The 25391-nt window shown below is 32.1% G+C and overlaps 1 protein-coding gene across 1 annotated transcript; it reads right to left on the bottom strand.

Annotated features, from left to right (window-relative positions):
- Nucleotides 1–2827: 2827 nt before the first annotated feature.
- On the bottom strand, nt 2828–22892 carry LOC143236756 (protein AAR2 homolog). Its single transcript, XM_076475252.1, is given in 6 exon segments — nt 2828–3001; nt 3004–3419; nt 6873–7086; nt 16653–16790; nt 20358–20666; nt 22755–22892. Coding segments are annotated over 5 exon segments (1131 nt in total). The 5' UTR covers nt 20644–20666; nt 22755–22892; the 3' UTR covers nt 2828–2924.
- Nucleotides 22893–25391: the final 2499 nt, after the last annotated feature.

Here is a 25391-nt window from a genome sequence, read left to right as displayed (position 1 = left end):
CTGCCTTGGGTTGCAAAACTTACTCTGAATATAGTTGAAACAGCAGACAATTAAGATACCTTGTAAGCGATAAATGTTGGATTAAACCAACCAATCAACGATAAGTTACTCAATATTTAGGTTCTGAAAGACATTATAAGTATTCTAACATTTATTTCTGGATAATCTAATAGAATGTAAGCACGCGTGCAAATCCACAATCAGCCACAGATCCAGAAATCTGACATCCAAATGACAGTAAGATGAGTTGTGCCAATGTAGCAGGTCACATTAAACTCAATCAGATTGGCACCCCACTTAGCAACATCAATCTCAGTCAGTGAAAACACCATGAAGAGTGGAAGAAATGTCACCCCAATCAAAAGTATTCTCCAGATGGGACTGCACTAAAGCTGGTGTGCAATGCCACCCTCTCGGTCCCACTGCACAGAAGTGGATTACCTCTAGAAGTATACAGGTAACCACAACCTCTGAACAGCACCACATAGAAGTTGGGAGATCCAGAGGCAGATTGGGCAAGGAAGAGGAAAAACAACCAACACATATATGTGGATTTATGTTGATTGGTCCAGCTCTAACCCAAAACCACTGACTGGGAGCCAGCATCTAGGTGATGGTAGGATGAGGTATCTCAATTAAAGCAACACCATCCCCTGGATAGGACTATACAAAGGCTGGAGAATTACAATAGCAACCTCCAGGACTCAACTCATGAAGGTGAAGCATAATTATTTGTAGATATATACATCATCATCCACCAAATAAGACAGCACAGAAGTTACAAATCAACATTACCCTCCAAGTCCAAGTGTATGATAATGGATCACATCTAGAATATACAAGCAACCTCACCCTCTGGATAAAACTATATAGAAGTTAGGCTCAACATCAACTATTGGTATTTATTGCATGGAGATGAAGAGCATGATTGAAGAATCCCATACCATTTACACCAGCAGAATATCACTGCCATACTTTTCAATGAATGGAAGTGAACACATTTAGGAGGACTTATCCATGGTCCATTACCTCAACAGCTCTAAACTGGAAAGTGGCAAGAACTCCCATTCTCCACCAGAAGGACAAGGAAGATAAAATGAAGTGGAGAGTCCAGAAGGAGCATCAATGACAGAGAAAGCACAACAGGTGACCACAAAAATCCTATTTTGAAAAGCAGGCTGCCCTTAAATTATTCAGTCAAAGGGGCAGAAAGAATTTGCAATTATCCCCTTCTGCTTTACCAGTGTTAGTCCATGTGTTAATATGGAGCAATGTCAACATATTAATGAAGCAAGTTTATTGTGAGGAAAAACCTACCATCAACTGTGTAAAATGCACTATCTCAATAAGTTGTGTTATAATAGGCCATGGTGTATGGTGTGGATTTCAGATGTAAAAAGCATACCTGGACAGATAACACTCACCACTACATGAAATCTGAGCCTTAAATGATTCACAGTTGCACTAAAGTTTGAAGGATAGCAGCAGTTGGAAGATGGAACCTCAACAAGAAAGAAACCACTACCAAATGAAGATAGCGAGAGATGAACATATGAGGCCATATACTTGACTGAATTGAGAGAGGTGAGATTTCAGGAAAAAGGGAAGGGATACAATTGCAAAATCCACACACAAATGCAAAAGGTTCTGTAAAATATCCAAAAACAAACAACTGGAGAGCCATAGATATAAGATCAATGTGGGAAAAAAAGAAGTGATAAAATGAACAGGAGTATCAGGGACAACTTCTAACATAAGCAAAAGTGACTTGTAGCTGGGAGTCAAGAAAATGTTGAGCAGCTTCTGATAAACCAAGCATAAAGATCAGAAGTCTATGGAGGATGAGGCAATGTTAACACCAACACTCAACTAAGAAATGAAATGCACAACCTGAACCCTGATGTAAGGGGAAGAAAAAAAAACAAGAAGCTCTAATGACAAGTGTCATGTTAAAAAAGAAACAGTATCATATGAATATTGTAAAAACAAGAAAAAACGTATCTAAGAAAGCATTCTTAAAGAGGCACAGTTAAGCCTAGTCGAATTTGTACCAAATGCAAGAAACAGTGCAGCATAAGTAGGAAGGGAGAACAAGCAACTGTCAAAATCCTCCTCATAATGAACAAGTTTGGTAAATGCTGGATGAATCCAAACATTGTCAAGAGAATAAGGACAACTCATATAACAATCAGTCTCCTGATAAACGATAGCCAAAAAACCCACAGTCTGGACACCTCAACCTTAGGCTAGTAATGGCATTTGAAATAGTGGAATTATATTAGAAGTTGCAAAACATAAACTTTGTAATTCATCTTAAATTGTGAAGAAGGAAACAATAAACAAACTACTACAGATAATGTGGACAAAACTAGCTGATGAATAAAGCACAAATGAAAAACATCTGCACACACGAATGAAACAGAAACCCTATAACCTGAGAGCTTTCGGAAGGTAGACCTTTCTTTTTCAGGGGCAAACTGGGAGTCGAAATCCTCTGAAGAAGAAAGGTATACCTTTCGAAAGTGCTCAGGTTATAGGGTTTCTATTTCATTTTTTATCAAGACTTCTTGGAGCTATGTGTTCCTAGAACACCATAAACATCTGCACATGATATTTTACATGCTACATTCAGTTAAACCATGTTGACTGTGGGGTACATGAGAGTACAATGCTTATGGCATGTGTAAAAGTGTTTACATATAGAAGGAAACATTGAATGAGAACAGATATACACATATGAAAAATGCTTATTATGTACACAAGTTATATTTGTAAGTCTTCTCCAGTGTAACAATATGTGGAATAAATAATTAGATTGTAAAAAGTATGAAAAGCTTTAAACTAACTTTTATTGTACTAATGAAATCAACTTAAGCATCTGTAAACTGTAACTTTACACTTTGTACCAACAAATCTGTCTTGGTTCAGACAACCTCTGGCAATTCCACCACAACAGGAGCACAGTCATCTGGTTCACTATCAAAATCCCATTTAAATTTTTAACTAAACTTTCTTTGAATTTTTGTCCTCGTTCATATAATGATCTATCAACATTATCACCAGAAATGTTTGAAAAAAAGACCTGTAAAGTATCCGTTAAAAAATTTTCACCAGAAACTATGTCTACAAAAAAATCTGATGGAACATGCTGAAGCTCAAAGTGTAAAATTCGGATAAACTTTGAAAAGAAATCTGGATACTTCTCAATCCCACTATCACAACTGCATATCATACGTAAAAGACGCTTCCACTGTTCAAAACTATCGTATAACTGGCCTACAAGAAAACAGATAAAAGCCATTTGTAATTCCCCAAGTATTTCATCTTTCACAGAACAATTCTGAAACATCTCTTCCAAAATGAATGTGGAGTCCATGCCATGTGCTGTTATCTCTGATGGTGTTGAGCCTGCAGGATACCTAAAAAACAGATATAACTGCTACAACTCAATGCATCAGATAAGTCTGAGGAAGAAAAAATTAAAAAAGAAAATTTTATGTTGCAAAAAAATTCATCATACAAATACCTGACACATACATAGTTTTATATAACTACTAAAGAATATTCTGTGGTTTAAAACTAATATTTCACAGGATGTTGGTACTGCAAGTGATATAGTGTTTGTTTTTAAAGCCCAAATATGCTGTGACCACAATAGGGATCAAATCTCAAATTATTCAGTTATAAGTTCTCAAGTTTATCACAGAGTTTAAGTAAGGCTTGAGTGATAACACCAATATATAAATGTTTCAGAAAAATAAAGTTACAGCTAAATGCAATGAAATCTTTGGAAGGTACTTCATATATACACGAGAAAAATAAATTCAAATTTTCAGCACACGACACACCCATCCAGCAAAAAACAACAGCCAGATGTTCAGCTGATACAAGTATTTTATCAATTTATTTTCACTTTGTTTTTATATTATGAAATAATATTTCTTACAAGAACTTTGTTTAAATTTCTTTACACTGCTTTAGCATTTTTAAAATATTTGCCATATTTTATAACATTATCCGCTTACTGTTTATGTTCTTTCAAACAAAGTGTTAATAAACTGTTACAGTGTTAATATTTCAAACTGACTTTTAAACACTGCAATTACTTTAGTGAAATTTGTTAAAAATCACAAATTAAAACAAATATGGACTGCAACATTTTCATACATAATGAACTTGAACTATTCTAAAACTACTTTCAACTCCAGATATATATGAACTAAATTAGAATTGCAACTTTATTCCATAAATTATTAATTATTATAACCATATCCAAAGTTAAAGATTAAAAAAAAAACCTTGCATAGTTCTGGTTGTTTTAATAGCATCCTAGTATAGTTAAAGTGCCAACAGGCAAAGTATAAAACAGCAAATAATTATTGTTTTTCATTAACTTAACTGTTTAAAAAAAACAGCCACTATGTGGAACAAAGTTCCTGGTGTCCATTTACTGTATCTGTAAAGACATTAACTGAAATGGGTTATGCATGATGTCAGAAAATGTCAAGCACATTTCAAGTCAGCCACAACATATAGAGGAAAGCCACAGAAACTCCTTCTGCTATTACTATATCGTATATGTCTTCTCAGCTAAAACAATAAAACAAAGATGCTTTTTTTTTCCCCCTAATGATGTATAATACCTAAGTTGACAAACCATGACCAGCCTAGAGGAAATAGATGTGATATAGCTTAGCACAAAGATTATTAATAATGTTAATTACATATGTCTTTACTGGTTCCACAGAAAATCTATGTACCTATTTTACATATTGCACACTACTGTCAATGAGTTATGTTAGATGTGATGCAAAATACCATGTCTCAGCTGAAATACTCTGTTATCCGTTTATGAGACATCAAATCTCGCACTGTTGAAGCATAATATATGGATAAAATGTGTTGTTAAAATGGTAATATGCACTTTTCATAATGGAAATATATATGAAGTCAGTAAAGAAGGATGTGATTACAATGATTTTGTCAGATATCAAGATGAATATTTTATTTTAGTTTTTGCATAAATTTTGATGAGCTAGCTAACAGGTTTTTTTTTCTTTCTTTTTCTGTTCAATCAAATGTTATAACTTTACAGGATGTACATATTTCTTTTAACATAAAGTTTAATAACAGCAGATTTAGCAGTTGAATAAAAGAGCTAAATCTGATGACATTATATATTTTAATACTGTATAAATCAATGCAATGTTTTTCAACGTTTTAATTTGGTTGTTCAGATTTTCAATTTTGTTTTTCTACAGTCAGATAACCATTCAGTTTGGTTTGGTTTGTTTTGAATTTTGTGAAAAGCTACTTGAGGGCTATCTGCATTAGTTGTCCCTAATTTAGCAATGTAAGACTACAGGGAAAACAGCTAGTCATCACCACCCACCACCAACTCTTGGGCTACTCTTTTGCCAACAAATAGTAGGATTGACTGTACCATTATAACACCCCCACGGCTGAAAGGGCAAGCATGTTTGATGTGATGGGATTTGGACTTGCAACCCTCAGGTTATGACTCGAATGCCTAAACCATCTGGCAATGCTGGGTCTGATAACCATTCAGGCATATATTTTAACATTTAAACCTTTTCTCTGAGAAACATGAGTATTTCTCATAAATATGAAGATCTACTCATGCAATGCTTTTATCACAGTAAAATCTGTCATTTACACATGGATTTGCAGTTTCCACATAGCTTATTGGCTACAAGGTTTTAAGTTACTGCTGTTCAAGCTATCTTTTGTTTTTGGTCATTCACCTGGAGTAGCACCTTTTATCTTCTCATGGAAAAAAGACGGCTGCAAGATCACCCATCTCAGGAGATGTTAGGCAGTTACATTTTTCACTTTATCTTTTGACTACAGAAGTCACGTGAATTCTGGAGATAATGATCACTCTCTTAGGTTACATTGAAAATGACCAGACATGTGGATAGTGCTAGTCACTCTGGTAAGTCTGGCTGCTATTAATGAGTAAAGCATGTACAGGGCTTCTGTTAATGTGTAATGTGAGATTTATTCAGTATGGAACATGAACTTAACAGAATTAATCTGGTACATGACCTCAGATGAATAAGTTACAAAAACTTCACACCTAACTCTGCAATAAAGATGGCCATCCATTGTGGCAATGATGCACAATTTTTGTTGGTGTGTTTGAATAAAGATTGTTTAACATAATTGTGCTTTTCTGTCCAGACTCTATTTCTTACACTCTCAATTAGTTAAAGAATAAAGAATTATTTTGCAGTTAATGTCTTGACAAATGTTGCATTATTTAACAGAACTATCCAATCATTCTTTGAGGAAATTGATGCTTACTAAACATACACAAAAATCAACAGAAGTTCACATGGTTTGTGCCACCAACAATAAAGTGCTTTAGTTGGTTAAATCATCTGTTCAGTTAACATGAATGAATTTAACTTCCATCAAGGTTCAGCTTTTACTACACCAAATAGTTTTTCTAAGATTAATATTTAATTATCTTCACATGTATTTTTTTATCCCTGACCTTTGATTTAATGACCAGAAACACTAGAATTTAGACATCTAATGAAACACCGAGAAGGATCAATGTTAAATCTTTAAATAACAAAATAAATAAATATCAATAACATTCTGATTATTCATACTCTATGAAATGAGTTATCATCACACTTGATTTATGTAAAAACACAGCCATCAGATTTTATGAGAGATAAGAAATGATCATAACCTTTTATTTTTTGTTGTTTTTTCCATTCATCTTTAAAACAAAACTTATTTGAAATTTTAAGTACATCAGGAGTGTGGGTGGAGCTTTGAATACTGAATATTAGTCTAAGTGTGATATCCTCACACCTGAACTTCTTTCACCTTCTCACCTGTGTTCTGGTAAAACAGTAAACTGGATTGATGTACCTGGTTGTGTTACCATCGTGGGAAGTAGTTTTTCTTCGAGATCAACCTTTAACCTCTTTGTACCATCTGTACTATCTGTACCATCTGAAGTGGTTTTTGGTGGATAAGTCTGTGGCACTAGTTGAGTCACAGACTGGATTTTGCCATTCTCTGGTTCCAACTTTCTCAAAAGGGATTCTTCATAAGAAAAATAAGGTTACACACATTTTACTTAGAAGTAAGCTTTAACAGAATGATAGAGTTGGGCTGTTTATTTGATTATCTATTAGCAGTGATTACGTTGATTAGTGGCAAATAAATTAATTGAGCAAATTAAATTATGATTATACTAATTAATTGAATTATACATTGCAGATAATCACTGTTTTTGAATATTCCAACAGTTGATTAATATAAAAAATAATCAACTAATCAAAATTAGGATTTCTGACTATTACTGTTTTCAATTATTCCAACAATACAAACACTAAACTAAGTCATTATTTTTGTTCTGTCAAAATTACAAAAGATATTTGCTACTGGAAGTAACATTACTTGTGATATCTTCCACTATAAGCAACATTTCAATACTGACAGATGGAAAGTAACCAGATCACAGCACCCACCACCAAATTTTTTTTTGTTCTTGTTTTTTGTTGATAAACTGTTGAATAGAGAGAAGGCAACCTCTCTGACAACACCAACCATTTTTTTTTTTTTTTTCACTTTGTATGTACAGTGGTTGGAGAAACACTGGACTGGCCAATTTAGTGGGACTATCAACTAGCTCAATAGAAAATACAATTGGTATAATATACATGTTTCAAAATATGTACCACATCTCGTAGGCTATAATTTGTTATGTATTTTTAAGATACATGTAATTCATATACATTTAAATGTATAGTTTTTAATTAACAAATTAAAGCTGAGGTAAAAAATGCAACAATGAACTAAAAAAGGAGACTCCAATAAAATATCAGTACATAAGACAAGAATTTCACCATGCACAATGAAAAGGGATCTGATGGATTTCAAACAGAAAAATATGAAACAAAAAAGCTAATCAATGAATTTGTTAATTAAAAAGTGTATATTTAAATAGGTACTTCCCTCTTTTCATAAGATTATTTATTCTAATTTATTGCTGCCCTCTATATGCAAATTTTTTTTATTATGCATGCCACAAGCCTTTCACCCCCCCCTTCTGAAGTCAAATTATTCTCTCACAAAAATAATACCATGTCACCTATCCACCAATAGGAACACAGTATATTAACATAATGCATTTGATTCCTTCCATGTTCTTCTAACAAACTATAACTTTTAAGTCTTGCAGATGATGTAAGCACCAGAAGTGAGTGGGGAAGAAGAGTGGGAAGTACCTATCAGAAGTGCATTTTTAGTATAGGAAAAATATAACTTTTGATATGCTGCTTCCTTCCACTCACAAGATTAGCTAGAATCCCACACTGATTAAGATGAGGGACCAGGGTGAAGGTTAAAATAAGGTGGAAAATGAAAGGAGCACATACCAGTCAAGAAAGTACAGTAGGAAAGAAATCCTAACTCAATCCCTTGATAAGAAAAGTAGGTGAATGAGGATGTGTCCTATGTTGTATGTTGCTGAGACACGGCAAACTGTACTTGACAAGTCAGCTACATCCAAAACCAGGATGCTGTGCATCAACCTCCACACAAAGGTAGAATGAGGATCATACCATTTTTCCCTCAAACCCAAGAACTACTTCATTTTCTGGGTATTACACAGAAGTTGCTCTGAGCTATCGATCCTGGAATGTGTTATTTGGTATTGAAAGGAAGTCTATATCATGCAATCATCTCCTGTGACTATAAAACATGTCAGGACCATCCAAATGGCAACAAAATCCAAGTAACAAGATAGAATGAGAGAAACTCAAGGATAGAATCAGAACAGTTCCACATATCTCTACTGTGATCCTTAACACAAAAAGAAGAATCAAGGAATGAAGATAGGACTTGTATAAGTTGGTTCATTTGAAAATGAAAGCAAACCTGCAGAGCACTAACATCCACGAGAGGATGGGAAGAGGACTCCCAACCTGAGGGTGAACTGCATTTGGAGGTGTCACTCTGTTGTATGTTTAATTGCAAATTGGAGAATGTTATGTCCTCTTCACTGGCAGAACACCACCACCTTATTCTGAATTGAATTATTATAGCCATCTTATGTGAATCTATCCAGAAGGGTGCTTCCACTGTCAACCGTTCCTGCAGCTTAGAACTGCTAAGTGGTAAGGACTCCCAGACTACACATGAAGAAAGGAGGATTACAATACATTGAGAGACCAGAGTAATATTGACACATGAGACAGTACAATGGATAATCACAATAACCTATTTTGAAAAGCAGACCATACAAATTTATTCAATCGAGGCAGCTATCCCCTTCTGTTACTCATGAAGTCCACAGGTGGTTGAGAGTCTAGGATGAGCCAATTTATGAAACAAATATATCGATAGGTTACTCATCTACTTGTGAAACACCCCATCTCAAAGTTGAGTGTGCAGAGCCATGGAAAGAGAGTTGCCAAAGGATAAAGAGACAGAAAGGAAGCCATATAAGGAAGCTGTGTGGGCAATATAACAGTAAATGGAATGCACAAGACATAGAAGTCTATCTGGATCAGAACAGGGGTAGAGATGAGAAATTAGGATTGGGAGTGCATGTGTGCAAGACTGAAGAGAATTAATAGTGTCATACATGACCACTTCCCAAAGGTGACAAAATCTCACATGCAGAAAAGGTGTGGCAAAATGACAATTCCATGGAACAAAGTCTGAGAGGAGACAGTTGGGTCCAACTGAAATGACTGTTGAAAAAAACAAAAAATGAAATGGACAAGGTAATGACTAGAATGGAGAAATGACTTTTCCAATTTGGCCAACCAGCCTACTTGAGCAGCATCAAGAAGGAGGTAACAAGTATGATTGGCTGACTTTTGTTCAAAATGGATCAGAAGTAGCCAATCAATAAACAAATGGAAACACAACCTCAAGACACAAGGAGAAAAAGCTCATAACACCCAACAGAAAGTTAAGGAGCCAAAGCTAGCTCAAAGGATAGGGCATGATAGTTATACACCCCCTTCCCCAGATGAAAGAACCAAAGATAAGGATAAGACCATTTCAAGATGGAAATATGTAGATAGGCATTGGTGACACCCATTTTGGTCATTCATAAACCTGTAGAAAAAGCCTGCCAAAAATTGAGGGTATTTTATAGGATTTTATGGTAAAACGTGGAAGGTGAATAAAGTGATTGAGGTGAGAAAGATTGATGATAGGCCTCCAGTCCCATTCTTTTTGAGAATAACAAACAGATGTGAGTAAATCCCTAGTGAATAATGTGGAACAGATTAAATAGCCTGTTAGGTGAGGAAGTCCTGTACTGCCTCTGATAGATGCTAGAAAGTTAAAGGATCTCAAGGAGAAGGGAAGTAAACAGGTACCTGAGACAAGGAAACTAGGACAAGAAATGAAATTTGGAATCCCTCTGACAAAATCTGAAGAATCCAACCATTTAAAATGAGAGAGCACCACCGAATAACAAAAACCACAAGTTAAGCTCCCACTAGGTCCTGAAACCACCAGGTGATTACCAGCACTGTTGGCAGAGTACCATACATCGTCAAGAAAAATGACGAGAAGGAGGGGCAGGTAAGGAATGGGAAAGAGAAGAATGGGAAACTGGAAGCAATATTACACTTGGCTCTGACTGAGATAAATGGGTGATAAGAAAAATTTGATTGTTGCTGGGCAGATGCCATCCAAGACTCCAGGGATTCTAGAGTTGCAAGTAAGAAGAAATATCTTAAAAATGGGGCCATATCCAAAACCTAGAGAAAAGGAGCAAGTAAACATGTTCAAGATAAAACAGGAACACAACCAAAAATGTCTCAAAAATAAACCATATTTGTAAAGCCAGAGCCAAAGTCAATAAGTGAGACAAAGTACAGGTACAGAGGGAGAGGATATCCCTAGTTAATCCCTCAGAATTTCTGTGAAGAGTCTTGAACAGGAGATGGATTATGGAAAGGCACTGCAACAGGATCATGAGAGTAAGACAGAAGCAGGAAAATTGGGTATGGGTATGTGGATATTTGAGGCCTGAGTTTTTTTGCAATATTAATAAACTGTTTATCAAAGAAGGGTAATCCACTATAACTCTGACACACAAACACAAGTATCTCAATTAGCAACTTGTAAATTAGTTCATTTATTTAGTTTCCTCATCTGATTGCCTATTTTTTTACTTGGATTATTAACTTATTTTTGAAGGCAAATTTTATTGATATAAGATAAAAAGCATATGTGAGTGAAATAGGTCAAAATATCCAATTGGAACTCTGAGGCTTTGTTCTTAGGTACAACTAAAAAAATGAAACATTGTACACATAAACTATGTAACCTGCTTGGATTTTATATTTTTATACATTCTGGACAAACTCATATTACTTTAAATACATCAGGAATATCAATCTTTCACACATGTGTGTCAGTCATCCTTCCCATAGCATTTATATCTACATCCACATGTTGTTGTAAATCATGCTATTTTTAGGTTTGTAATACTGTGGAAGGTGTCACTGCCAGGAAGATATATTTATGAATATTTTGTAAGGCACGATAACTTAGTCATTAAAGTGAGCAAAATAAAGGGTGGACTAGAATCTCAGATGTAAAAAGAAACAACATTTCTGTATTTTTTCCAAAACCTATGCAACTTAATACATTGACTTTCTCAAACTTAATACATTGACTTTCTCAATCATAAAAAAAAACATTGCTTATACACAATAAATTTGTTGTAGGTCATGTATTGAAATTAAATTATTACTTCATCAGATTGTAGTAACTTAAAATGACACTTGAATTTTCATTTCAATACTTATACTGAGTGTTGTTGTTTTTGTGTGTGTGGTACTATTTTCAGTTCTAACTAAATTTGAATAGCATTTGCAAACATTAGGAAATCTATTCAACATATAAAAATTATCTTGATTTTTTTTAATATATATGTATATATACAGAGCTACAACTAAACAAGGAAGGCTAGAGAGAATTACTGAAATAGTGTAGGGTAGTAGTCAGCATTACAAAAAAATGAACCATGTCAACCAGTTTGGCAATGACTCAACTCCAGTGAGTGTGTAACAGATATAAAGAATCTAAGTTATCTATCAATATGATGGTTGTGTAAATGTTATAAGAAGGCCACATTATCTATTAAAGTAATAGCTCAACTCCAGCGTCAAGAGGCATGTCATCTAGTAAGGAGACAGCTCAACTCTAGTTGTTGCATTTTCTGAAAGTATCAAACAGAATACTGCTAATCACAACTAAACATAAATAATTTAGTTTCTACAAGATACTTCTGATGAAGAAGACACGTGAACTGTATTTTGGCTATGTTTAAGTGTATATATATTACTCTTTAGGCAAATGTGATTAAGCATCAAGTTTGTGTGTTTCACACAGTTGACCAATGCAAATCAAACAGTTTTGTTTAAGTGTTATATTTTCCAGAAGGTATTTTAGGTGAAATATTTTGGTTCAATATTATAAGTCATTGTTTTTAAAATTACTAATTAAAGTATATTAGCCCTATCATGATAGGTCACTTGTCAAAGGTCATATCATCGTGTTTGTTAACTTGCATTTAAAATTTTACTGAATTACTATGTTATGAATTTATGTCAGTAAGTTTGGTATCAAATCGCAGATTATAATTTACATTCTATTATTATATATTGGTTAATTTCTTAACTTAAAAGTAAATACTAAGAAAACACACCTAAATATCAATTTTTGTGTGTCATTTGGTTTGCTGAATGAAGCTCTGCTTCGAATCAGATGTTTTGTGATATCAAAAATATCAAGTCTATAATTTCACACAAATTAGAAACTCAAATTACTGATACCGACAAGTTAGAATATAAAATAAGAACCTCATATTTTTCCTATTTGTTGAGATATGGCTTATGTACAGAATCAAACACAGTAACGCCACCCACCTCTTTCCATATTTTGAAATGATCCTTTATATACACTTACATCAACATATGGCATGTGACTGATCAACTGAAAGCTCAGAATGTCTCCATAATTGTCTTTTCAGCCATTTCAAAGTGCTTGGAAGCCATCTTGTTCTTTTGAACCAAATTTCAAGCATGTAGGTTTGCTCAAAATTACAAATTTGTTTAGACAAAATACAGCTTAGTTACTAAGCTTGATAAATTAGAGTGGAATTCTATGGTATTGATGTAGTTACTTATGAAGTTTTGTGCAAAATTTCAAAAGATTAAGTAACCTATGGCAAGCAGCAAACAAGTACAAATGCCACTGCAATTAGATTTAATTGTTTGCTCTACATTTGGGGAACATGTGGATGTATTATTGCTCCATTAGATTTGATGTTTTGCTGTACATAGAGATAAGTTATAATGATATTTTGGTTACAAATTAAAAAAAAAAAAAAATTTTGAAAGGATGCAACAAGAATTATCTGTTGTCAACTGGGCAGCTGAGTTATTTGGAGACACTGACCAGATGTGGAAAATTATTAAATATTCAAGGTAAATATATTCCTTATAGAACAAAAAATGGTAGCTGCAAGTAAAAAAACTCAGTTGACTTACAAAATGTTTAAAAGATAAAATTAAACAAAAGCATCATAAATATAAGAAATTTAAATAAACTGATATGACAGAAGATTCAGAAGATCACAGGAAATTAGGAAACCAAAAATAATGTATGAGAAAAGGTTGGCTGAAAATGTAAAAATCAACAATAAGGATTTCTTTAAATACATTAAGGGCAAACAAAATGTTAAAATGGGAGTAGAACATTTGAGGGATGATAAAGGTAGGCTTGTATCCAATGATTATGAAATGGATAGGCTTTTAAATTCTGCTTTTTATTCAGTTTTTACTAATGAATACTTAAGCAGTATTCCTCATCTTGACAAACTGATAGATGAAAACAGTGTTGAACAAGACAACTGAATAAATTCTGAAATTCTTAAAATAAAATTGGGAAGTTTAGAAAATGATAAGGCTCTTGGGCCAGATGATATTTCACCAAGGGTTTTGATGATTGGATACATGAGCCATTTACTGTTACTATTTTGTCAGTCCTTGAATAGCAGACAGGTACCAGAGAATTGGTAGTTAACTGATATCATTTCTTATTTCAAGGGAGGTGATACAAACTGTCCCAGTAATTATTGACTTATTAGTCTCACATTAGTTGTGGAAAAATTTTTGTTAGAAGGTACTTTGCAAAGTTATTTAACAAAGTTTAGAATTATATTGGAAAGTTAACATGGTTTCATTAAAAAAAAACATCTTGCTTTACAAATATTTTGATAGTCTTTGAAAAGGTGACTTCTTGTGTGGATCTGGATTTTCATAAAGCATTTGACAAGGTGCCACATAAAAAGAACATGTACAAAAAATTATCTCTATAGGTGTGGGAATAAATTAGCTAATTTGATAGAAGAGTAACTGAATGTAAAAAAGCAGAGGGTTACAAATGGAGTTCAGTCAAACTGTATTAATGTCACAATTGGGTACCTTAGAGCTCATTCTAAGAACCGTGGTTCTTTTTGATTTACAATTTGTGACATAGAGGAAGGAATAATCAACATATTAATTAAATTTGCAGCTGATATTATGGTATTTGGTTTTGTTAGCTGTGAAGAGGATACTGCTGATTTGCAAAAGGATTTAGTGGGCTGGGCAAATAAATGGTAAATAGGTTTTAATTATAATAAATGCAAGATAATGCATGTGGCTTATTAGAGTATGAATTATAAATATAATCTGGAAAGGAATAACCTTAACAGTGTCAAAATAAAGGGATCTTGGTGTAAAAGTCAATCAATTTCTATGTCCATCTATTGCTAGTGGTACAGCAAATAGGATTTTAGTTGTATCTACAGAAATACTGAATACAAGTATAAAAAAGTTATAATTTCATTGTACAGATCATTGATTAGACCACATTTGGAATACTGTATTCAGTCTCAGGCTTCTTAACTCAGGAGAAACATCAACTTGTTAGAAAGGGTTCAGAAAAGGGTTACTAGAATGATGCCCCAAATTGTTTTCTCATGAAAAAAGAATAGTTACAGGGTTTTGACTGAGGTAACTAAGATGGTAAAAAAAACTAATAGTGCTCATGCATCATCTTTTTTCATAGTTAACAGTGAAAACAGAAGGACTATTGGACACAAGTATACATTTTGGCATGGTTTGAATGACCTTCAATTAAGACAGTTTTATTTTTTTTAAGAGGGTGATTGGTTTTTGAAGTGGATTGTCTTTAGATGTTGAAGAGGAAGTAACTTTAAGTAAGTTTAATAAAATCGTGATAAGTATATGCATGATAAAGGATGGCTTTATGTTTGTTGTCTTTTTAAGTTAAATTAGTGTGTGGAATATCCAAGATGGACCAATAGATCTCAGGTTGTCCCAAAACATTATTTATTTTCTGTTCTATGTTTAAAGGAAAAATAAGCTTATGAATTTACTTGTCAATAGTAATAAGCTATATATATGATGTACAATAATGAAATGTGATTGCCTTTTACCAAATACTACAGATCACTTTGTAAGTACTAAAGATCAGTTTTATTGTTTGTTTAGAATTTTGTACAAAACTGCATTAGGGCTATCTGCATGAGCAGTCCCTAATTTACCAGCATAAGAATAAAGGGAAGGCAAGCTAGTTATCACCACTCAACACCAACTCTTAAGCTACTCTTTTACTAATGAATAATGGAATTGACCATCACATTATAACACCTTCATAGCTGAAAGAATAAGCATGTTTGGTGTGATGGGTTTCAAACCCAAAACCCCCAGATTAAGAGTCAAGCACCCTAACCACCTGGTCATGGCAATCCTGATCAGTTCTTTTACTGGATACAGTAGCAAGAGTGCACTAGTGCTGCACAATGCAAGTCCTGTAATGTTAGCCAGGCATGACTGGAAGGTCGATATAATAAAAATAACAAATATATATGTGTACATATAAATATATAATGTTATGAGATTTAAGCTATTTAAACTAAACATTTGTATTTTCTTGTTATAATCTGTAAACATTCTAAAATGAAGAAAGCATAATTTATGTTTATTTCCTAATTTTTATGGTAGTTGCAATGTTATTCAAACTGACAAGCCCCATATAGCTAAGGTACAGAAAATAACAGACAAAATATAAAGCTTTAATAAAAACAAATGTTTGAAATGTGTTAAGGAGGTTTTAGAAATTACAGAAATAATATTTGAGATTTTTGGGCTGAAGAATAGTTTTTTTTATCATAACATGAAAATCACTTCTCCCTGGGTCAATATTTTCACAAGCAAATCCTTTGCAAAAATACTTCATAAAAATTTGATTTTCTGTGTACAAAAGACCTGTAATCTTTAATAAAAGTCCACTACATTTTGTAAAGGTCCACATAGTAAAAGTTAGTGTAAATATGTAGCTCGTGTATATTACAGCAAAAGGTTAATAGTGTCCTAAATTAGAAAATATGTTTTAATAAGTACTGAAATGACATTTTTGACAAATTACACTGACTGAATCATGCAACAGTTAGAAACTGCATGTACATATCTCTCAAAATGTTACTCTCTTTCTAAAAAATATAACATCAAAATGTCTGACTAACAAAGGTTAAAGAACTTTATACAATTACATGACATTACCTGTAATATGTCCTGTTAACCCAATCCATGTTTTCCAAGATTTATACGGAAAGACTCCAAGGAAACGGTCAAGATCACCATGCAAGTTTGCATGTATTCTCCTATTTTCTTCTTCACTTAATTCATTTTGGCTAATATCTGATTATCATAAAAAGAAAGAATATTTATTTGTATTATGCCTAGGTTGTTGTACATTTTGATAATTCACTGTATAGCATCATTTTTTTTTCCAAAATACAAGTTAGCCAAGCATTAAATGGAACACTTTTACCTGCTGTGCAGATACCTAGCAATCTTGTATTTCTTGTTTGACAAACAGGACATTAATTTTACAACAAAAGATAATCAATTCCCATATTGAACATTAAAAGATTACAAATATCATGATATATATATATATGTTTATTATTACCATCACTTTCCCAAAGAACATTTGACTGTATAACTTGACTATATTGAACAAAAACAAATTGATTACTATTATGCACATTTAGAGTCTCAATAATGGTGAGTTATGTATGGTATACCAATGGAATATTTGTATCACATCTCTAATTACAAAATATCTCTAAAACATGTTAATCACACTATATGTTGATATTAATCACTTTGAAAAGAAGAGTAGCTATGAAATAGTTATACATAATTAACAAAAATATTTATAATTTCTATCAATTATTAATCAGTGTTTTATATTTTAAGTATGGCAAACATCTGTTAATGCAGAATATCATTTCTTAAACACAGAATATACCACGACTAATAGTTTAACCATACTGTCAGCTTGCTCTAAAGCAAGCGTCCTGAGATAATTACAGAAAAATATAAAACCATATTTACAGGGTTGTTTTTTTGTTTTTTTTCCATTAATTACTTATAATACAAATACGTGTACTACCAAGATCAGATAAGTTTCACTGTTTCAATCAGACATGTTAAAAACTGAAAAGTTATTGTTAACTCTTTCAGTATAGTAAAAACCAAATCACAAAACACTTAGAATGTAAGATGTTTAGTGTGCAGACAAAAATTCCTGTCAGATTATTCAAAAGACAGTCAAAAGTTGCAATTATTGTAAAAGTTTGCATAAAAAAAAAAAGTCACACAATGTAAACAAACATGACCATACAAATGCCACAAATAAATTATGTGACAGCAAAACTGCTAGGAATTATACTTACAACAACTACTACATACCTGAGCATGTCCAATCATTCAAATGTTTTACATGAAAGCAATCAATTACTTTTATTATTTGCAAGCTAACTTTAAAACTAGCTTCACTGCAACATACAAGAAAACAATGGCAATGTTTCTCATTTAGTGACTGTTCAATAAAATAGTTACTTTTTTGCATGAAAAACAAAACATGAGTACAGGTACAATTGTTATCCATATATATAATGGTTGCAGCTATAAATATATGTTGCTTATTTCACCACTTGTGCTTACATCAAAATAAACATGCACATGTTCAAGCATTGTCATTCAGTGTTTAAAATTAGTTTATGTTTTGTCTCTTTTTGTAGCTTTGTGAATGTGTATTTTTTCCATCACCATATTACTGAGTCACATGTTTATATCAACATATACAACTGCACTGGTAACTTTCACTGTAAAAATAGTGAAATGATAGCCCTATTTTATAACATGAGAGCTGACATTTTTGTTAATTACAAAATTCTAGTTATAAGTATTTTCTTTTCTGTTGCAACTTTGTAAAGCAAATAGACTAAGCGTTCCCATGACAACATGCTGGAAAGGCAGTTCAGCTGACATGCACTCTAAACTTGATTTCATAAAAGTACATATATAAAAAGAAAAACAAAACCATAAGCTTATAATGAGCTTCTGACAAAATACAAGGAAACAGCAATATATGACAATGGTACAACAATTACAGAACTAATGAGATAATAAAATGACATAGAATATTACTAAATCTTTCAATGAAATTTAGCTTTAGAGTTTTTTTCAGCAATTAAAAATGACTGTTCACACTTACATGTTAAAAACATAATCTGAAGAAAGATAACAGAATAAAGTTTGTAGATTACTCAGTCTTCTTTATATACAAGTTTTAAACAAAATTTAGCAAATAATCAAAAAAATTAGTAACAATATCAAATGGTTTTGTTTCATTAATACCATTTCACGGAGAAAAAAAATTACAATTTTATAACCACTAATAACAAAACATGTCACATGGACAGCACAAATGCTTCATGTGCAGTCAAAAAAGTTATTCTTGTTTAGTAAATTCTGATGAATATAAAAAGAATTTTCTTCTTTAACAGAAAGACTAGCACTCAACTGCTGGTATCTGAGCTAAGAAATAGAGCTGGGTAATTAAACTGGCTACTTAAGAGCAACAATTACATCAGTTAGTGTCACATAAGATAACTGATAAGCCAAAATTATGTTTAAATCTGTTAGTATCATAAAAATAATTGATGGCTCAAAAACAGGATTTTTAATTTATACTATTTTTAATTGTTCTAAATCTTCAAATAATCAAAAAATTGCTGTTATATTTGTTTGTTGTTCAGTACAAATTTAATTAATGCTCTGCTCAACTGAATATCAAAACCTGACTGTAAGTGCTCTTATTACAAGTCTTTTTGTTTTGTTTCTACTATGACAATGACTGCTGTACACCCATTTACTTTGTTACAATAATGTTATAATCAGTTAATGAGCCCACCAATTAAATAATTAGCAAATTCAACTAACTGTTCAGATCTATCTAGAAAACTTCCCTCTATCATATAACTGTAGTTGTAATTATTACACAGCTAAAAATGAATGAAATCAACATTACTAGATAACTTTCAGATATTTTTACACATAATTTTAGCTTTGTGCAGTTTAGCTGGGTATATGTAACACAAAATTAAATATATAACACTTCAGTAAGAGGTCAAACTGCATACAATGCATGTATAGTATCTTTAAACTGAATTATTAAAATAACATAATATATATTCTCACCTAAGCCATGTTGGCAGAATGTTAAATCTTGTATTTCATTATCAGTATTACACTTTTGGCTATAGTGAAACATCATACAGTATAGACATAAAACAACATTATATTCAAATTATAAAAGTGGAGGCAATAATTGTAAGTGAGTTTAATAGAAATCTTGACAGATATATGAATGATAAGGACTGGCTTTAAAATTTTTCTTTATCCAATTTATTTAACAGTTTAATAGATGGACCAACAGGGCCCTTGTTGTCCCTAAACATTATGCAATGTGGTAAAGAATACCTCACTGAAGGATGACAATTTTGTTAATTGTACATGAATTTCATGTACACAAGTTAAAAAAAAATGAATAAAAACTTCCATCCATGATCAAAAGATCAGCAAATATTCAGACACCTTTATAAAATTAAACATAAAATTTAACTAACACGTAGCACCTGTTCAAAATCTAAGATAAACCAGATTAACTAGTGAAAAGGACTACATTTGGGTTCATATTTCTATTACTTTAGTTTAATACTCAAGCAAACTTTCAACTGGTAATCTTTCTGGTCTGTAATTGTACCTTGAAAGATATATCATAATGTTGTTTACTTTCACATTATACAGATAACTTTTAAAGAAAATGTTTTCTCTCAAAATGCATTAACATACACATTCTTCATTCAAAATTAATGTATCAAGTTAAACAATTATAAGTTTATAAGAAATCACCTTCAGTTCTACTGTCCCACTTCTTAATCAGTAACTCCTTTGGAGAAAAAAAATGAAAAAATCCTGTCCTTGGAGCTGTTTGTCCTTCCTTGTTGACAGCACTATAATATATAAAATGTAGTCCAGGAGGAATCAGTTTTACTCCACGAAACTTTTCTCCAACATTATACACATTCATGTCAATTCCAAACTCTGTCCTTGGAGGAACATCCAGAAACACTAATGTGGCTCCTTGAACTAAGAGATGTTTGGCAACTGTAGGGTCTTGAGATATGCTTTCAGTCATTTTTATGTAAAAGAAAATCCAACCTACAAGTTCAAGATTTAAAACGAAATTTTAATTGTAAGATATTTTGGCATAGATTATATTCTTAAATAAAGAAAGCTTATAATATTAATTTTTTACTGCAATGAAATGTTATGTTCAAACATTTCACACACAGTTAGTTAAGAAAGATTATAACATTATATAAACATATAGCATGTCCTATATATTTGCACAGTCAATATAATCACTGAACAACAATGTTCAAAAATTGTATTACATCATGTGATACACACATCACAATTTAATTATTCCATTACTGACAAAGTTGTTCTCAAGTGACATGGCTAACCAGTAAATTATATGATCACTGACTATGTATGTTTTACATTACAATATTATACACAACTGTACCAATTAGAAATAATTTTAGAAATAGTAATTTATATGTAATAAATGCTAAAATACTTAACATGGTTTTAGGAAGCTTTTTTGTCTCTAGAATTTTATACAACTTTTCAAAGGGTTTTATTTTGTGATTTGTTATAACTAATACAGTGATTTTTACTATATAGGTGTAGAAACTAAAATAACCTATGGACACCAATGGGACATTTGGTCTTTCAAGGCTGTCCTAGCACCCTCTTCCATCTTGATAAAAGTACAAATGTAAACCCTCACTTTATTTTTCAGTGTATACATATGTATGATTAAATTTTAAATAAAAGATGTACACTGTATATCTATGCACTAGCACTGCATCACTATTAGACTGTCATGTATTACAGTAGTTACATACAGCAGGGTAACTTACTCTACATTATGTATTTTGTCAATTTCCTTTTGCAATTACTTGTCTTCTCCATAATTCAAAAAATACCCAACATTTTTAAAATACATTCAATGCTTTATATTTATGTGAAGAACTATGGTAGTTTTTTGTAAAAAATAAATTGCAGAACTGAGCAATTAACTCGATTAGAATGTAAAATAAAAGTTTAACCAAAATTACTACAAAATTAATTAAGTCATTAAAATACATAACTAATCAAAATTAGTGTTTCCAACATGTCCTAGTTATTTAGATAAGTATAATTATATTTTGTTGAAGATGTTTTGGTATCATATGAAATATGAAAGAAATTCAGTGCCTTAGGAAATCAAAATATTTAGAAAAATGAACATAAGTACCAAGACATATGTAGGACCATAATGCATTAATCCAGCACACAGTGAGAACTGACTACTTACTGAATAAATATGTCATGGCCTTGTAAGCCAACCTGGTCATAATGTAAGAACTTGCTAAGTTTGACCAGAAGTTGGTTAAACATGTTATTACCCCCTGTATTGTCAAACAACAATGACATAGCATATTGCCCCAATTTAAAACATAGTCAAAATTCCCTTACATTGTATTTATACATTTTGACATGGTCATCAGTTCATCTTAATCCCAAAATGCATACTGTACTAAAAAACCAACATTATGTTGGTCAGTAGTAGCTGATTTGTGCATCAGGGTGTTTGTGGGAGGGCTTTACTAGCTTTATGCAAGTTCTCTGGCTATGGGCACATGCTATACTATCTAAATCCACTTATTTAAGCATGCATCCTTATGATGTGTATGAACTAATATCAACCTATTCTGTTCCTTTTCAATGCCAGAATTCCCTTCTTGGTCTCTCTCCTCTAACATTTATGTTGTTATATATACAAACGTACACTGAAGAGAGAAACATCATATAAAACATATTTAAGTACGTTGTCTTTATTTTCAATGCCATTATTTACTTTTTGGTGTTTAACACCATTTTATTGTTCTGATCTATAGGACCATACCATATTGCCATTCATTTAAACTTTAAATTAACACGTAAACACAATTTTGACTTGTACTATGTAATTAAATATACATTATCCTCAATGATGATTGGCTATGCGTTAAATGAATGCATTATTGTTTTGATAAACTAATATTATAATTTATACAGCTTGTCACAGGTGTAGCTCTCTGCAGCACTAATTCGTAAAGTTTAGGTTCTATTTTACAACACTGATTGTACAATGTTTCTAGTTTTACAAGAAATTATGTTACTTAGAGTGAATATATGAAAAAGAAATTCCACTACCGTTTTCTTTGAGTAAACGTAACCCACTAAGCCTATTTTCGTTTCACTTTCGTGCTTTGCTTTTTCGTGGAAGAAAGTTGTATTGAACTGCCGTCTGTGAACTTGAAAGGTATCTATTGTAGTTAATACTCAATCAATCATAATATGAGAAAAAAAAACAAAAAACTTTCATTCATTTTTCCACTTTATGAAATAATTTTATACAGCTAAAGAGATAGAAGCTGACATATTTTCTGACTTTGCTTATAAGAGCAAAAAGAGTTCAAAATAATATAATAAAATATGACATTTAAATTGCGATGGTATTGTAGATACAGTGAATAGAATTGCAAACATTGAAATATATTAATTTATCTTTTTGAATTGATGCTGCTGTTACAGATCTATGTATTCATCGAGTTGATTAGAATAGTTTATTTTCTATTTTGTTTTTCTTAACTATTATATATTAATCACAACATTAGTTAACAAATTCTTTTTTTTCTGATTTTGTTTAGGTATTTTTTCTTCTATCGTTTGGTTCAACTATTTCACCTAAACAAAACCCTGTGTGCAAAACGTTACGTCGCGCTTTATTTCTCGAAAAAGAAGAGTAAAAAACAAAACAAAATACATTTATATAGATAGAATAGTTCGATTGCTATCTACCTATTAAGATTTTATCAATGGTGATGCAAAGGAGCCACGAGAGGTGAAGGTACCGTGAAACCTTATAGGTGTAGTAAGCGTCAGCATAACAAACTTAAAGTAAAGACATAGTATGAGGTTACCTAGCCTAAAACCAAGTGCATAAAATTTATCATGAAAGTAAAAATACCAGTTTTATTTTAAACTAAAAACGTTTGTGTACTAAGATATTTTATGTTTCATCGCTAACGTTGTTAATTAAAAAAATCATATTTAATCAACGGAGACTCTAAATCAAAAAATGGATGTTCACTTTTATTGTCCATACATTTTACGTCATACTTTCAATACCTAGACTAACTAGGTTCTACTTTTGTTTCCAAGAAATATGACACAAAAGCCAATATTCGGACTTAGTGTTACCAAAACCCACTGGCTTTTCTATATGTTAGAAATTGTTAATCTAACCTACTTTTACAGTTAATTATTCTACGAATACGCCACGAATTCATTTTATGAATGATCTTAATTTTGATTGGCTCACAAACGTATTTACCGAAGTTCCACTGCCTCTACTGCACTTTTCAGCCTTTTTATTGGTCAATCTTTATTTCGCAATATTTATTTATTTCAAGTAGCTATGAAAAGGGAGGTTAGGGTGTACTATAGGGTAGGGTTGGTAGTGCTTTCTCCTCATCTTTGAAGGCATCTACATATTAAAGTATGAATTTCACTTTCATGTTTTATTATGTAAAACAAATATTAAGTATAAAACACGTATCTCGCGGTCTAGGAAGACAGTAAGAAGCCTTGACGATGACAATAAGAATGAGTTGAAACTATAACACGTAAGAAATTATTGCAGACAACACTTGAACGTTATTTGTGATTTAGCTGGGAGAGGTGTTCCATGTTGTTATTTAAGAGCAAAGCCACATTAAGCTATCAACTGTGTCCTTGAATTGGAATCGAACTCCAAGTGAGAAGTTTATTGAAATCAACAACACAGAATTTGGGAAATTTAGTTTAAATTCTGGTTCATTTTCCTAATTCGATAATATTGTTTCTATTTTGAATATTTGTGCTTATATTTAGAGAGAAAGATATTTCTTTACAAAGCAAAAGCAAGAATTACCTAGCTATTTATTTATATTTTGTTAAATTTGTGGTTAATAAATTTCCCGATTTTTTGTATCCTGGTATTAACATTGTTGTTTAATATACTACAATAAAATAAGTTTTTGAAACATTAATTTATATACTAAGTAAACATTGTAGAAGTACACACAACTTTGAAGAGGTGATCCACTTCATCTCAGTCCAGAGTTCACCAACAAAATGATAAATCAAGTTAAAATGATAAATAACGCGGCTGTATTTACAATACACACAAACTGATGAAAAGTGCTAAAACTAAGCTGAGATAAAATTTCCACGATAAGAATTAATTTTAAGCAACTATAGAGTTCTATAGGTAAAGTTTTTTTTAAAGAATTGTTTGATTTAAATTTCGTGTAAAGCTACATGAGGACTACCTGTGCTCGCTGTCCCTAATTTAACAGTGTAAGACCAGAGGGAAGGCAGCTAGTCATCACCACCCATCGCCAACTCTTGAGTTACTCTTTTACCAACGAATAGTGGAATTGACCGTTATAGTATAACACCCTTAAGGCTAAAAAGGTAAACATGTTTGGTGTGACGGGGATTAGAACCCGAGACCAAACACCTGGCCATGTCGGACCTTTTTCTAAGGAATATTATGTAGCAACAGTAGGCAGTGTCTCTTCACTTCCACAGTTCTGCAACTCTTCAAATATTGTTACTGGAATACTTATTATAGGAACAATTATTTCCCTAAATCATATTACAATAGGATTAAAAGTAGGCTGTAGCGTCAAAGAACTTTACAACGTTATATACATTTATATATGATACGGAATAAACTCTTGCTTTGCATACGATGTATTCGCTAAAATAATTTTACAATTGAAATCTTGTTTAGGAAAAAAC

The sequence above is a fragment of the Tachypleus tridentatus genome, chromosome 13 (genome assembly GCF_004210375.1).
Source record: "Tachypleus tridentatus isolate NWPU-2018 chromosome 13, ASM421037v1, whole genome shotgun sequence".
NCBI lineage: Eukaryota > Metazoa > Arthropoda > Merostomata > Xiphosura > Limulidae > Tachypleus > Tachypleus tridentatus.
This window is presented reverse-complemented; position numbering and strand designations above follow the sequence as displayed.